Below are 15354 nucleotides of genomic sequence, written 5' to 3' on the forward strand. Positions count from 1 at the left end.
GCTGCCTTCTTGAACCTCTGCAGTTCATGTGTTGCAGGAACACCCACAGCGCCACACATTTTAGCTGTTTGATACAACTGAGTTGCTTGCTAGGCTATTTCAGAGGACAGTTAAGAGTCAACCACATTGCTGTGGGTCTGGAGTTACATGTAGGGAAGACCAGGGAAGGTGCATCTGTGAGCTAGATGGGCTTTTATGGCAATCAACAGTGATTTCATGGTCAAGTTGATTGAAGGATAAATGTTGGTCCAGATACCAGGATAACTCCCCCACTTTTCTTCAAAATAGTGCCATGGATGTCCACATGCACCTGAGAGAGCAGGCAAGGCCTTGGTTTACACCTAACCCCAAGGAAAGCACCTCCAGTAGTGTAGCACCCGCTTGGTGCTGCCCTGAGCTTAGGCTCCAGTCTCTACAGTGGGATTTAATTCACTGACTTCAGAGGCAAGAGAGCTACCACCAAGTGTTAGGCCCATATACAGCAATGAATTACAATTATATTACCATCTCTGCCTTCATTAAAAAATACATTTTGTCTTAAATATCTTAGTGTTCTTTTTAACTCTCTAAGGCAAGTATATCCTAAGATAAGGAGAGCAAAACTATAGACAGTACTCAAGGTGTGGTACACCAAAGCCCTACATTGTTGCAGCAAGACTTCCTTACACTGATAGATCAATGCCGCTTGCAGTAAAGACTACCTCCAACCTCACATACATACGAACATACGAATTAGGAGCAGGAGTAGGCCATTTGTCCCCTTGAACTTGCTCCGCCATTCTATAAGTTCATGGCTGCTCTGTTCGTGGTCTCAACTCCACATTCCACATGCCTCCCGTAACTTTTGACTCCCTTGTTAATCAAGAATATATCTACATCTTCCTTCAAAATATTCAATGACCCTGCGTCCACTGTTTTCTGGCAAAGAGACTCATGAACTTCTGAGAGAAAAATATTCTCCTCATCTACATCTTACATAGGAGACCACTTATCTTTAAACTTTGTCCCCTGGCTCTAGTCTCACCCACAAGGAGACACATCCTGTCAACATCTCACATAATGTGTTGGCATTATGGACTATGCCTACACATAATAGAATATCAGACATGGTCCCAGCACTCTATGACACTGACAGCAAAGGTGCTAAAGGAATCAAAGTGCATAGGAATAGTGATGGAAGGTACAGTTGAGGCAGAAGACCAACCATGCTTTTGTTGAATAACAGGGAAGGCTCAAAGGGCTTAGTCCAGCTCCTTTTTGCGATTATGAGCTGTTGCATGCAAGTCACATGAGAGCATGTAATTCCCCTTTAAGAAGGGGGCGCCCGTTGGGTGAGTGACATGTGGTTTGGCCAATCGTAGCTGTGTCTGCGTCAGAGGGGGGAGAAGGGGTGGATCCATCTCGTGCGGTCTGGGAACGTAATTTGATCGGCGTCAGCTGTGGCTAATAGGGATCCGGGGGCGGGACCGGGATTGGCCAATGGCAACAGAGCGGTGGGGCGGGTGGGCAGCCGAGAATGGGCGCTTTGTGTTGGCGGCGGCATCGGGAGGCAGGGATTTGGGCGCCCGCGGCTCGCTGAGAGGTTTTAGTGTCGGAGTGAGGCGGGGGCCTGGCTGGAGTGCTTACAGCTTTTATTTACGCAGTGTGGTTAATATTATAGTGGGTGTGGGGGCTGTGGACGGGCACTTGGAGGAGGAGGAGGAGGGAGGGAGGAGGGGGTTTGTTTTGCTTCTGTCGGTGGGAATTTAAGATGGCGGCGGCGGCGGTCCCTGGGCTCGGTCCCCGGTTACTATGGGCCGCCCTGCTCCTGGCAGCTTCCTTGGCCTGCCCCCCGCAATGTTCCTGCACTGACGGCCTGGTGGACTGCAGCAGGCGCCGGGCGACTGCCGTTCCTCAGCAGCTTCCGACCTGGGTCAAACAGCTGTGAGTATCGGGCGGGCGGGCGTGCAAAATAAACAAAACGCGCGGGCGGGCCCGGCACACACTGCAGAGAGCATCATTGTGTCCTGGGCTCAGTGCAGGGAAGCTACTGCAATCACTGGTGATGTACTGATAGTTGTCCTTTGATCTTAAAATGTATATATTGCAGCCAGAAACTTATGTAAGAACAGAAAACGTTTGCAATACTCATAAGGTCAGGCAGGCGACTCTGGAAAGAGAATCAAGAGTTTTTTTTTGAAAAATATACTTTATTCATAAAATATCTGGAAGAACATTCCAAACCATTTCAAAATCACCATCACATAAGTACAATCAGGTTCAACTATTATACATGTATCACAAGGTGCATCAATACAATCAATGAATATTACAATCATTTCAACATGGTCAATGCAAACAATCAGACAATGGTATTGGAGTTATCAACAAACATGATGTTGCACCCTGAGGTGCTTCAATACATTTATAATACAATTAGTATTCACTGCATACATTCATTTTGAGCTGTACAGCCCGAGGGGCTCTCAACAGTTCCCAGTCCCTCGGTGCACTGTGGCAGAAGGGTCTTAGACAGCGACTTTTCTCCATTGCGCTTTTGCGGCGGCTGCCCCAAGCTTTAGTGCGCCCCTCAGCATGTAGTCCTGGACTTTGGAATGTGCCAGTCTGCAACACTTGGTCGGGGACAACTCTTTGCGCTGGAAGACCAACAAGTTTTGGGCAGACCAAAGAGCGTCTTTCACTGAGTTGTTGATCCTCCAGCTGCAGTTGATGTTTGTCTCGGTGTGTGTCCCTGGGAACAGCCCGTAGAGCACAGAGTCCTGTGTCACAGAACTGCTCGGGATGAACCTCGACAGAAACCACTGCATCACTCTCCAGACCTTTGCAAAGGCACAATCCACCAGGAGGTGAACAGCGGTTTCGTCCCCACCACAGCCACCTCGAGGGCAACATGCAGAGGGCGTGAGACTCCTGGTGTGTAGGAAGGATCTGACGGGGAGGGCCTTTCTCACCACCAGCCAAGTTACATCTTGGTGCTTGTTGCAAAGTTCTGGCGATGAGGCATTCTGTCAAATGACTTTGATAGTCTGCTTGGGGAACCATCCCACAGGATCCACCCTCTCCTTTTCCCGCAGGGCCTCTAAGACGTTACATGCTGACCACTGCCTGATGGACTTGTGGTCAAAGGTGTTTCTCTGCATAAATTTTTCCACCAGGGACAGGTGGTACGGCACGGTCCAACTACTTGGAGCGTTCCGCGGCAGCGTGGCCAGACCCATCCTTCGCAACACCAGGGACAGGTAGAACCTCAGCACGTAGTGACACTTGGTGTTTGCATACCAAGGGTCTACGCACAGCTTGATGCAGCCGCACACAAAGGTGTTGGGCACATTTTTGCCCCCTTTATCTAGAGGCTTGTACACCGTGTCCCTGCGGACACGATCCATTTTCGACCTCCAGATAAAGCGAAAGATGGCTCGGGTGATTGCCATCGCACAGGAGTCTGGAATGGGCCAGACCTGCGCCACGTACAGCGAGAGTGCCTCACACCTGATGACCAGGTTCTTGCCCGCAATGGAGAGGGAGCGTCGCTCCCACATGCCCAGTTTTCTTTTCACCATAGACACTCGCTCCTTCCAGTTTCTAACACATGCCCCAGTCCCTCCGAACCATATCCCCAGCACCTTCAGGCCGTCAGCCCTGACAGTGAAGGGGACAAAGGATCGGTCAGCTCAGTTCCCAAAGAACGTGGCCTTGCACTTCCCATGATTTACCTTGGCTCCCGAGGCCAGTTCGAACTGGTCGCAGATGTGGATCAGTCTGCACACCGACAGCGGATCCGAGCAGAAGACTGCGACATCGTCCATGTACAGGGAGGCTTTGACCTGAGTGCCTCCACTGCCTGAGATTGTCACTCTTCTTATGCCCGGATCCTTCCCGATGGGCTCAGCAAAGGGTTTAATGCAACACACAAAAAGGACTGGGGAGAGAGGACAGCCCTGCCTGACTCCAGATTTAATAGGAAAGCTATCTGATTCCCACCCCTTGATTGAGACTGCGCTACTGATGTTAGTGTAGAGCAGTTGGATCCAATTGCGAATTCCCTCCCCAAACCTCATTTTGGAGAGCACATCCACCATGTAGGTGTGTGAAATTCTGTCAAAGGCCTTCTCCTGATCCAGGCTGATGAGGCAGGTGTCCACACCCCTGTCCTGCGCATAGGCAATCGTATCCCTGAGCAGTGCGAGGCTGTCAGAGATCTTCCTGCCTGGCACAGTGCAGGTCTGGTCAGGGTGGATCACCAATTCCAGAGCGGACTTGACCTGATCGGCGATGACCTTGGACAGAATCTTATAGTCCACATTCAACAGTGAAATGGGTCGCCATTTCTAATCTCCTCCCTTTCCCCCTTGTGCTTGTAGATGAGGGTGATGATGCCTTTCCTCATGGATTCTGACATGCTGCTGGCCAGAAGCATACTCTCGTACACTTCTAACAGGTCTGGGCCCATTCAGTCCCACAGAGCTGAATACAACTCCGCCGGCAAGCCGTCGCTTCCGGGAGATTTACTCTTCTCGAAGGACTCATGGGCCTTAGTCAGTTCGTCAGGAGTTAGCGGTTTGTCTAGGCTCTCCCATGTACTGTCGTCTAAGACCTCCGTGATAGAGGACAGGAAGGACTTGGAGGCCGTGCTGTCTGTGGGCTTCACGTCATACAATCCAGCATAAAAGGATTTGCTGATCCTCAAAATGTCGGACTGCGATGACTTTACTGAGCCGTCTTCTTCCTTCAGGCTGCTGATCACAGAGCTCTCTGTGTGTACCCTTTGGAAGAAGAAACATGAGCATGTCTCATCCTGCTCCACGGAGCGGACTCTGGACCGGAAGATGATCTTGGAGGCCTCCGAGGCAAAGAGCGAGGCTTGCTGGCTCTTCAGCTCTTGGAGTTCCTCCTTGACATCGACCCCCATCGACTGCAGCCGGAGCAGATTCTGCATGTTTTTCTGGAGTCGGGACATTTCCCTCTGTTCCTTTCTAGCTTTCTGGGTGCCTTTGAGGATGAAAAACCTCTTGATGTTTCCCTTGATCGCTTCCCACCGGTGTGTCAGGGACTCAAAGAGGTGTTTCACGGTTCTCCAACCTGTGTAATCCCTCTTGAGCTCATCAATGTTCTCTGAGGTCAGCAGTTGCACGTTTAGCTTCCATGCCCCCCTGCCCACCCTCTGGTCTTCCTCTAAGTGACAGTCAGCCAGTAGAAGGCAGTGGTCAGAGAAGAATACCGGCTTGACGTCGGTGGATCTGACTGCGAATGCACAGGACACAAACAGGAAGTCTATCCTGGAATGGATGGACCCGTCTGGCCGCGACCAGGTGTATCTACGCTGCGCTCCATCTGCAGGGTTGCTGAAGACGTCGCGCAGCTTGGCATCCTTAACTGTTTCCATCAGAGATCTGGACGTAGCATCCGATCTGCTGTCGGCCCTGCCGGATCGTCCAGCCGCATCGATGATGCAGTTGAAGTCACCGCCCAGAATGACCGGCCTGGAGGTCGCCAGCAGCAGTGGGAGCTGCTGAAAAACCGCCAGCCGCTCGGCCCCTTGTGCCAGGGCGTACACATTAATTAACCGGAGTGGAGCATTCTTGTACATTACGTCTGCTACGAGGAGGCGCCCACCCACCACCTCCTTAACCTCGGAGACGGTGAAGTTGCCTCCCCGCAGCAGAATACCCAGGCCGGAGGAACGAGAGTCGTTTCCTCCTGACCAGATCAATGGCCCATGGGGCCACCATCGTGACCATTGCCTGTAGGAGCTGAGGTGCGGTATCGCACACTCCTGCAGAAACAACAGGTCAACTTTGACCTTGGCAAGGTAGTCCAAGGTCGCAACACATCGCGTAGTAGATTTAATGCCACACACATTTATGGATACAATCTTTACACCCATTTTAAAGCATTTAGTCTCTTACCAAACCTGTTGTCTCTGAGAGTCCCAGACCTTTGGCCTGCTCCTGCATAGCCATAGGGTTCACAAATTGCCTCACTTTGGATGGGCTGAGGAAACCGTCCTGAACCTCCCCATTGGAGATGTTCTGCTCAGGTGGCATCTGGGGATTTGTGTAGAGAACGGGATTTGAAATGTCCTCTGTTGGAGAAGTCTCTCCAATCCTCCCCCCTCTGGGGCGTTGCTGCTCCTGGCTTCCCGGAGTTGGCGTGCACTGAGCGCTTCACTGCTCCCAGATTCCTGGGGCTGGAGTGCGCTGGTCTCTTTGGGTTGTGGGCAAAGTTGGGGTGCGCTGGTCTCCTCATTGTCTCCAATGTTCTGGAGCTCGGGTGTCTCGTCCTCCAACTCCCTAGAGCTTTGCCGCTTCTTCTGTAGGTGCCGCCCTTGCACTTCTTCGTCCGAAGAGCAGCTGCCCTTGTCATCCGTGTCGGATGGGAGACGCCTCTTGCCACTTGTCTGGGAAGTGGCTTGGTCCCTTCTTAGCCCCTTCTTCCTTTTGGCTCTCTTCACCAGCTGCCATTCCCCCTGCTGATTTTCCACTGCTTCCTCCCTCCATTGATTTGCTCTCCTGGGGAGTGGGAGGTTCAGGGGGCAGTGCTGTTGATTGGCTGTCTGCTGCCTCAATCTTTTCCTCCACCTTGTCTCTCTCTGTGTCCTCTTTTGTCCCGTTGTTCTCACTGGGGGCCATGGTGGTTGGCGTGTTGCAAGTGTCCTTGGTAGTAGTGACATGAAGCATTTCTTCTGCTTCCCCCTTGTTGGCTTTGGCTGCCTGTGCATAAGTGAGGCAGTGTTTGGGGCAGGTCCTGTAGAGGTGACCTGCCTCACCACACAGGTTGCAGCACATAGTCTGTTTGCAGCCCTTTGTCTGGTGCCTTTCCTGTTTGCAGTTCTTGCAGAGGGCAGCGCTGCAGTTGGCTGCCACATGACCAGACTTGCCGCATGAGCGACAAAGTTTGGGCTGCCCAGCGTAGACAAGGTAGACACGGCTTCCTGCGATAGCGAAGCTGGAAGGAGGGTGGAAGATGACTCCCTTACCATCGGTTTTGAGCGTGACCGTAACCTGACGTTTGCATGCCCAAATCCCGAAGGCATCTCTAACCTCGGTGCAGCTCCCAACCTCGTCGACGTACCTGGCGAGGAAGGTGAACACGTTGGTGACAGGGACGTAAGGGTTGTAGAGATGCACCGTTACCACACAGTCCCGTTGCAATGGCAGAGCAAAGAGCGGCTCCACCGTCAAGATCTTCATCTCCGGCTGGTCCCTCTTCTCCTCGAACACCTTCAGGAACTTGACGCAAGCTGCCACAGGCTTGAAAGTCACGTCGAAACATCCAGCGCTTGGGAAATCTTGCGGGGAGTAGATCTCCTCCACTTCAAATCCACACGCCTTTAACAGGATCCGCTTGATGAAGAAGGCTCGATCCGTGGGTGCTCCTCCTTCGCTGTCCTTCACCGTGACCCGGACGGTGTTAGGTACCCCATGATATGGTGCTCGACTGGTTATAGCCATTGCTTCACAACTACATTGATCTTAACCAAAAGGCTGAGAAACGATCAAGAGTTAATGTTTCAGTCAATGACCTTTCCCATCAGAGGAGTTCTAATGAAAGATCATCGACCTGAAACCTTAATTCTGTTTCTCCCCCCACCGATGCTGCCTGACCTGCAAATATTTTCTGTTTCAGATTACCAGAATACACAGCATTTTGTTTTTGTCATTTGCTAGCTTAATCGGTTTCCAGTGTTCAAAACGGGGACAAATAGGAGATCCCCAAAGTGATCAGATATCCCCCTGTAATAAAAACAGAATTTGCATCCCCCTCACTGAACTAGCAGGCTAGTGCCTCTGTTCAATTCCTTTGAATTGTAACTCATATGCAAAACTAAAAGGAAAACACATCCAGTTGTGGAACGGAAATCCCAAAATAATTGAATATCCCAGCTTTCTCCTTGTAATAAAAACCGAATTTGCATTATTCAATCCCCCCTCCAAACTAGTTATCAAAAATAAATTCCAAGTATTTCCCAGTTGCATATTCCGCAGTAGATCAAACCCATCCAAGTCAGCAGCTGTCCTGATGCATATCAGCACTTGTAAAATTTTATGATCTGGCTGATTCCCCTGATGGCGATTTGACCTCCCAGTGCTGACTTTCTATGAACACATCCTGATACTTTCCCAGCCCCTTGTCGCTGTTAAAGTGCAGTTAGGTCCTTGTGGGTATAGTAAATGAGCTCTAATTGTTATCCTTTGGAATGCATTACCTGAGACGGTAGTGGAAGCAGATTGAAGTGTGACTTTCAAAAGGGAATTGGATAAATACTTGAAGGGAAAAAATTGCAGGGCTGCAACGAAAGAGCAGGGGAGTGAGACTAATTGGCTAGCCCTTTCAAAGAGCCTGTGATTCTCTAATCTGTCAGGTTTGTTCCGTTTGGACTGTGTAGGTTTTGGAAGACTGCAATCCTTCCCAAAATATTGGGGTGTTTAAATACACTTTAAGATTCTATAAATAATTCCAGACTGGGTGCATATTTGTCAATATCTTTAACACTTTGTCCCATGTGCAACAACTTGCACTTATGTGGTACCTCCTATCAAGTCCAGAGCATTTCACATCCTATTATTTTATCATTGAAGTATGGTCACTGTTGTCATGTAGGAAAACCTGGCAACCAATTTGCACACAAATAGGATCTTCAAACAGGAATGAGATGAATCTTTGATAAATTTTGGCCAGTGTTTCAACAAATGATTTGCAGTTTGTTTTTCAATAATTAGTTCACTAATGAATTAACATTTTTGTTAGAGAAATCTGGAGTTTTTGTTTCCAAGTAAGAGCCTCTAAAGTAAAACTGGATTAGCATGTAGATTTGGCCCATTTACTACTTTGCTGTTTATTGACGACCTCAATTCAGATTCCATTCAGTCATGCAGGCTTAAGGTCCTTGGCTTTATTTCAACAGTCTTGTGCTAAATTAGTTTAGACAGAAATTAGAGCACTCCAGTGTGTCTCATTATACCTAGTTAGGAAGAGCAAGATCAGATAGAGTTCCTGCCCTTGATCACTGCCTGGTGTCCTTGCTAGGTGAGTGTGTGAAAGTCAAATGTGGATCTGGTATGATGCCCACCACAGACAAATTTCCTGCCGTGCTCAGGTGAAGAATGATCAGTCAGATGAGTTAACAGCAGGACGACTAGTGCTCACTGAATTTTACTTGAGTGCAACGTTCCCTCTAATCTTTATTTGGAGCGCATGGGTGATTTATTTTAAGAGCACAGCCCCTTTAAATTTTTTTGCACACACACACACATTTATGGCAACTTAAAGTGGTCGACTTATGCACGGTCTGTGTGAGGTCCTTTGGGTTGCTGCGCAGCCACACAACTTACAGGAAATATTGCTTGAGCGGTAAAGGAGCTGTTCTGTTTTTCCTAATAATGCAGTAATATAGTGATTCTGATATTCTACTCTGGGCCAATTATACATGGCAGCCAATCCCCCTCCCAGTGACCCCCCAAAAGTAATGATTGGTGAAGCCAATTTTATCACCGTGGCTATGATTGGCTAACTTGGCACAGGGCAGAGATAGAATGGGTGACTATTTAATCTCAACAAGTAATCTCAGCAGAATATAACTTCCTATAATTTCTCACAGGAACATTAGCTGACGAAATTTGACATTGAATCACTTTGGAGGTATTGGGTCAGCTGACTGAAATCTTTTAAGGAGTGTCTTAAAGGAGGAGAGAGAGAGGTTCAAGGAGTGAACCCCAGAGCTTGAGGCCCAGACAGCTGAAGGTACAGTTGTCAGTGGTGGAGCAATGGAAATCGGGGATGTGTAAGGGGCTAGAGTTGGAGCAGTGCAGATATCTGGAAGCGATCTCAGACTGGAGGAGATTACTGATATAGGGAGGGGTCAAGGCATGAGAGATTTGAAAACAAGGGTGCAAGTTTTAAAATGAGTCCTTCAAAGAAGATTCAGAATCTGGACACTTAGGCAGCTTTCAGTAATTCCCGGTGGCAGGCTGAAGCACTACGTTGGTGGAGGGCTTGCAGCAGACCATGTACATTGCCTTGCAGCACAGGAGTAGAAGGGGATGGTTAAAAAATATTAAACTTCAAAAGAGAAGAAAACAAATACAGTACATCATTATAAAAATTTACTGCAACATTAAGCAAAGTGCATTGCTTGGGATATGATTGAAGCTGTCCTTGGTAATCTAACAAAATGATCACTTTTAAAAATAAATATCAATTTCAAATTCTGGTCTTGTTTATCAGTGCAGGGTTATTGTCAAACGGAAATCTGGTACTGCATTAGTAAAATGCAATTCTTCCTTTAATGGTGATGGATTCTTGAGCATGGAATGCATGAGTCACCTCCATTGGGTTCTTTTTGAAGTCAAAATGAAATCTAAGTGTATCATATTTCACTGATCGCAAGATTGCAGGATAATTATCAATAAGGAAGACCCCTGAACCCATACTAGTTCAAGCGTTCAAAAACACCCCCCCCCCCCCCCCAAAATCTTCCTCTTGTAGCATCCAGTAATTTCAAAATGTAGCAAGGATTTTTGCCTCCCAACACTGCCAGGAAGTAAACTCAAGCTTGATTATTCTCTGTGAAGCTTCCGACATCAGTCCTAAAATTATTTATTACTAGTTTAAACCAGTGTCTCCTTGTTCTGCTCCCATAATTTAATTTTAAGAGCTGTTCTTGATTTACCTTTCCTGTCCTGCTGTTAATACAATGTAAATGCAGAATCGGACCCTTTCATAATTTTAAGGGTCACCTTGCAGTATCCTCTTTCCTATAGGAAAGGACCCCTGCCTAATCAGTCTTTACTGATGGTATAGAAGGTTTCCAGGATACAACTTTCTCCATTGCTTATACTGTTTTTGTAATATGGAGACCAGAACTGCACACAATACTCTTAGGCGTGGTCTAACCAAGGTGCTGTATAATCAAATGACATCTGTGCTTTTCAATTCTATTCCTCTAGAAACTGTACTCTCTTGTATCCAATGTACCCCTTTTTTGTACTGCACGGGCAATTTGTTTAAGCGTGTGACCCCTCTAAATTTTTTTGCATGCATGGTAATTTCAAAGGTGCTTACATTTTGCGACCTGCGATCTGGGAATTTTTGGTTGCTGCTCAGATGTAAAGCTTAGAGAGAGCATTGCTTGTATCCCTCCATAAGATCATCACTTAGATGTGTTTTCTCAAGGCTGAAAAGCCCAAATCTCCCCAGTCTTTCTTCATAACCTCAGACCCTTGAAGCCGGTGGTCAGCCTCATGGCTCTGCCCAGCACTGCCTCCAATGCTTGAATGTCGTGGCCCTTTTTTAATGGCAGCCAGAAGTGAAGGTGATATCTGACCAGAGCATCATGCATTTTGATCATAACTTCCTCTGACTTGTAATGTTTTGACTGCGTAATTCAAACTTTTTATTGCCTTTGTTAATTGCTGCTATGTATTTGTCGGGCATGTTTAGTGCCAAGCCTACTAAGACTCCTAAATCTTTTGTCGCTTCATACGTGGCTATTTCACCACTGTTCATGTGTCTGACATTAACCCTTTGTCGTGCAGTTTATAAGTGAAGATGCAAGAATTTATAGTAGTCACAAGGTTTATAATTTTATGAAAACAGCATTGCACCTTTGACCATTTAAAATGTCTTCACCATTTTCTGTTTCAAAAATTCAAGTGTAGCTTGTTTCACTGCAACAATTGAAATCTGACCATAAAAAGGAGGTTTTTGTCTATGGTGCATTTACAATTGTGTAACTATAATTTCGTTTTGCTTTAATGTTTTGGTTGCATTCCTTCAAGAAGGATTCCGAGGGTGCTGTGTTTTATTGTGTACAGAAAGCATGGATGTTTTGGTGTTAATCAAAGCTTGTTAAACACATGCTGTAATTCTAATTTCATCTGAACTTTACAAGGTTAAGCAGCAGGTCCTCTATAATTGGTCATGTGCAGCATAGTGTCTTGTTATACAGTGAAAATAACCAACAATGGCCCTCCTTTTATTCTGCAATGGGATCATAAATTGGTTTATTATGAATTGGTTTACATGCTTGTATAGGACGTCCTGCTGATTTATCAAATATTTGTTAAAAATTGCTGTGGGCATAGTTTCACACACATGGTTACTTAGACTGATGTACAAGTGACACATCCTCTCAATCTCCACCTGAGGATTTTTTTCTATCCTCTCAGTAAATAATCAAACAGTAACGGTGGGCATCGATGATTGTCAGCTTGGCCTATTGTCAGCTACTCTTGGCGCAAGACTCCTGAGTGGAGAGATATTGGAGGTGTACAGTCAGTGAAGGAACATTCCCATTTCATGCAACTTCCACATGATTATTCTGGATGTTTGGTCTGATCATAGGCTAAAGTCATTGTCAGTCACCCATTGCTGGGGCTACTAGGCCTGTCCTCAACACTTAAGGCAGGGGCTTGAATCCTGATGCGTTTGAGACTGCCCGTGGTCACTCTTTCATTGAGCCTGCAAGTTATTGGTTGATTAAGAATGAGCTCATCTGCCTTTTGATGGTTTTTCCTCCATCAAGGGTCTCACTCCCCATCTCCAGGTGCTCATTTGCTACCTGGTTATCAGTACTGCCTGCTGTCAATATGGTAGCAAGTTTTAACACCTGACCTGACTCCACTGAGTATTGACACATAAGCATTTATTTCCAGATCAGCTCTCATGTAACAGAGTCGTTTAACAAAAAAAGTTTAGCAAATGCCCTCTTGACATGAAGCTGAACTTCTCTCTGAGGACAGCCCTAAATAAATCCTCTATTGTCCTTAATGGTTCCTTTTGATTAGATTCTCCAAACCGTATCATTCCATTGGGTTGTGTGCCTACATGAATTGACTTTTTAGAATCCTCATTTACTTTAAAAGTCTGCCGTGGTCTTGCCCTACATCATTTTCATAGTGTTCTCCCGACCTTTATTCTTGCATGTGCCTGTCACTGCACTATAACAACAGTAATAAAAACAAAAAGCTAAAAGCTACTGCGGATGCTGGAAATCCAAAACAAAAACAGAATTACCTGGAAAAACTCAGCAAGTCTGGCAGCATCGGCGGAGAAGAAATCAGTTAACGTTTCGAGCCTTCATGGCCCTTCGGCAGAACTGGAGCATAGTTAGAATAAGGGAGAAATATAAATTGGTTTAAGGTGGGGGTGGGGGAGAGACACTATGCTCCAGTTCTGCCGAAGGGCCATGAAGGCTCGAAACGTTAACTGATTCCTTCTCCGCCGATGCTGCCAGACTTGCTGAGTTTTTCCAGGTAATTCTGTTTTTGTTCTGGATTTCCAGCATCCGCAGTAGCTTTTAGCTTTTTGTTTTTATCTTTGTGTTTGATTGACTGCCACCTCTCTTCAAAAAATACCCTCTTTGAAGAAGTATGGTTCTGTCCTCCGACAGGATTTCCGACTGTCTCTTCTGCCCTGCTCACCTTCATTGCTTTCCATTTCATCTCCACAATCACCACACCACACCCTCAATGTGTCTCTCCCCCACCACCTTAAACCAATTTATATTTCTCCCTTCTTCTAACTATGCTCCAGTTCTGCCGAAGGGCCATGAAGGCTCGAAACGTTAACTGATTTCTTCTCCGCCGATGCTGCCAGACTTGCTGAGTTTTTCCAGGTAATTCTGTTTTTGTTTTGTACTATAACAACAGTGTTAGCCATTGATCATTGTCCTGTGCAACATTCTTCTGGGATCCCTGTGCATTGTCTCCCTCGTCCTCTCAAAATTCTCTTTGGGCTACTTCTCTTTGGTTTTGCTTCCAATTCCTATCTTAATCCTTCTTTGGTTTCCCCTTGCCCACTTTTTTCCACCCTCTTTTGTGTTGTATATTATGTTTCTCTATGCATTGGAAGCACTATGGAAATCAAGTTGTTTAGACCAGTTTTTTTAAAAGTAAAGCTGAGTGTTGAATGTTTGATATTTTAGAGCCTGTGTGTTTTATGTAAAATTTAAATATAGATGTAAATAATGTTTTCCTATGCTATTTGAATAAATTAATATATTTTCAAGGTTTTAGTAATTATCAAGTCAGAAGTCGATTGAGATAAAGTGAAAATACTTGAACGCTGAAGTCTAGAAGCAAAGTTAGTCAGGAGAAACTTAATTGAGATGAAATATTAAATAATGTAGAAAAGGTAAATTTAATATTAAAGCAAAATATTGCAGATGCTGAAAATCTGAAATGAAAACAGAAAACACTGGAAATGTTCAGGAGGCCAGGCACCATCTGTGGAGAGAGCAACAGAGTAAACACTTCAGTTCAATGACCTTTCATCAGAACTAATGAAATGTTAACTCTGTTTCTCTCCCCACAGATCTGCAGAGTATTTCCAGCATTTTCTGTTTTTATTTTATATTAAATTACTATTTTCAGCTAAACAGGGAAGGCGGGTGGGGGATATCTAAACTTAAATTAATGCAAAGTACATTTCAACTGCTGTTAAAAAGAAGAAATGCATGGAAAAATCTGGCAGGCTGGATAATAAAGACACAAAACCTGGGCCTGTTCAAATGCTATAATGGAAGACTCAGGGTACTGAGTGAGATTCAACAGCTCAATCCCTTACTTTCTTTAATCTTTCTTTCTTTGGTCCTCTGACCAAAAATCTCTCTCTTGAATATGTCTGAATAACTTTTCAGAAGTCAGTGTTTGATTTGCTCCATTTTGTGCAGTGGCTGCTTCTGATACCAAAGAGATTTTTATATTTGTAATAAACCTTTGCTGTATTTCTTGTGGGTGATCCAACCGTGGTGTTCCTGTAGCAAGTACTGTGAATCTTTGTGTGTGGGGTTTGAGCATACAGGATGACTTGAAATATCCCACTGATAGGCACGTGTCCAGTCTCCCAATCAGTTCCATGTGTGAATATAAAGGCTTCTGTATTAGTGTTTCAATGAGCCAGAAAGAATCGTAGCAATGTAGCATTGCACTGAAGCACATCGCACTGAATTGACTGCAGAAACAAGTACTTGTGCCAATATAACTTTCCTTCTGTAAACTCAAAATACTAATATTTCAGACTTGAATTGAATATTCTTTGGTACTGACCAGATACAATGCATCGAGCACTAAATTTGTGGAGTGAGGGAATTTATATAAACATGGTTTTGCAATTGAGTGATAGCTTGTATGTTTCTTTTGTGCTCTCCTGAAAGCTACCCCTCTGGCTCCTATGCACTTTTCTTCTGGTCAACTTCCCACTTTCCATAAACTTGAGCTCATCCAAAACTCTGCTGCCCAGCTCCTAACTCACACCAAGTTCCCATTTCCCTGTGCTTGCTGACTAATATTGGCTCCTGATCCACCAAAGCTACAAATTTAAAATTCTCACCTTCATTATCAAACCCTTCTATAA

General features: G+C 45.8%; 1 protein-coding gene across 1 annotated transcript in view; it reads left to right on the top strand.

The window, feature by feature from the left end:
- Positions 1-1528: 1528 nt before the first annotated feature.
- Positions 1529-15354, top strand: part of lrig2 (leucine-rich repeats and immunoglobulin-like domains 2) — a 96972-nt gene continuing 83146 nt past the window's right edge. Inside the window, exon 1 of the mRNA XM_078546462.1 lies at positions 1529-1923. Within this exon, the coding sequence (XP_078402588.1) occupies positions 1751-1923 (173 nt within the window). The 5' untranslated portion in view covers positions 1529-1750. The remainder of the gene's footprint in view (positions 1924-15354) is intronic.

The sequence above is a fragment of the Cetorhinus maximus genome, chromosome 8, assembly GCF_964194155.1.
Source record: "Cetorhinus maximus chromosome 8, sCetMax3.hap1.1, whole genome shotgun sequence".
NCBI lineage: Eukaryota > Metazoa > Chordata > Chondrichthyes > Lamniformes > Cetorhinidae > Cetorhinus > Cetorhinus maximus.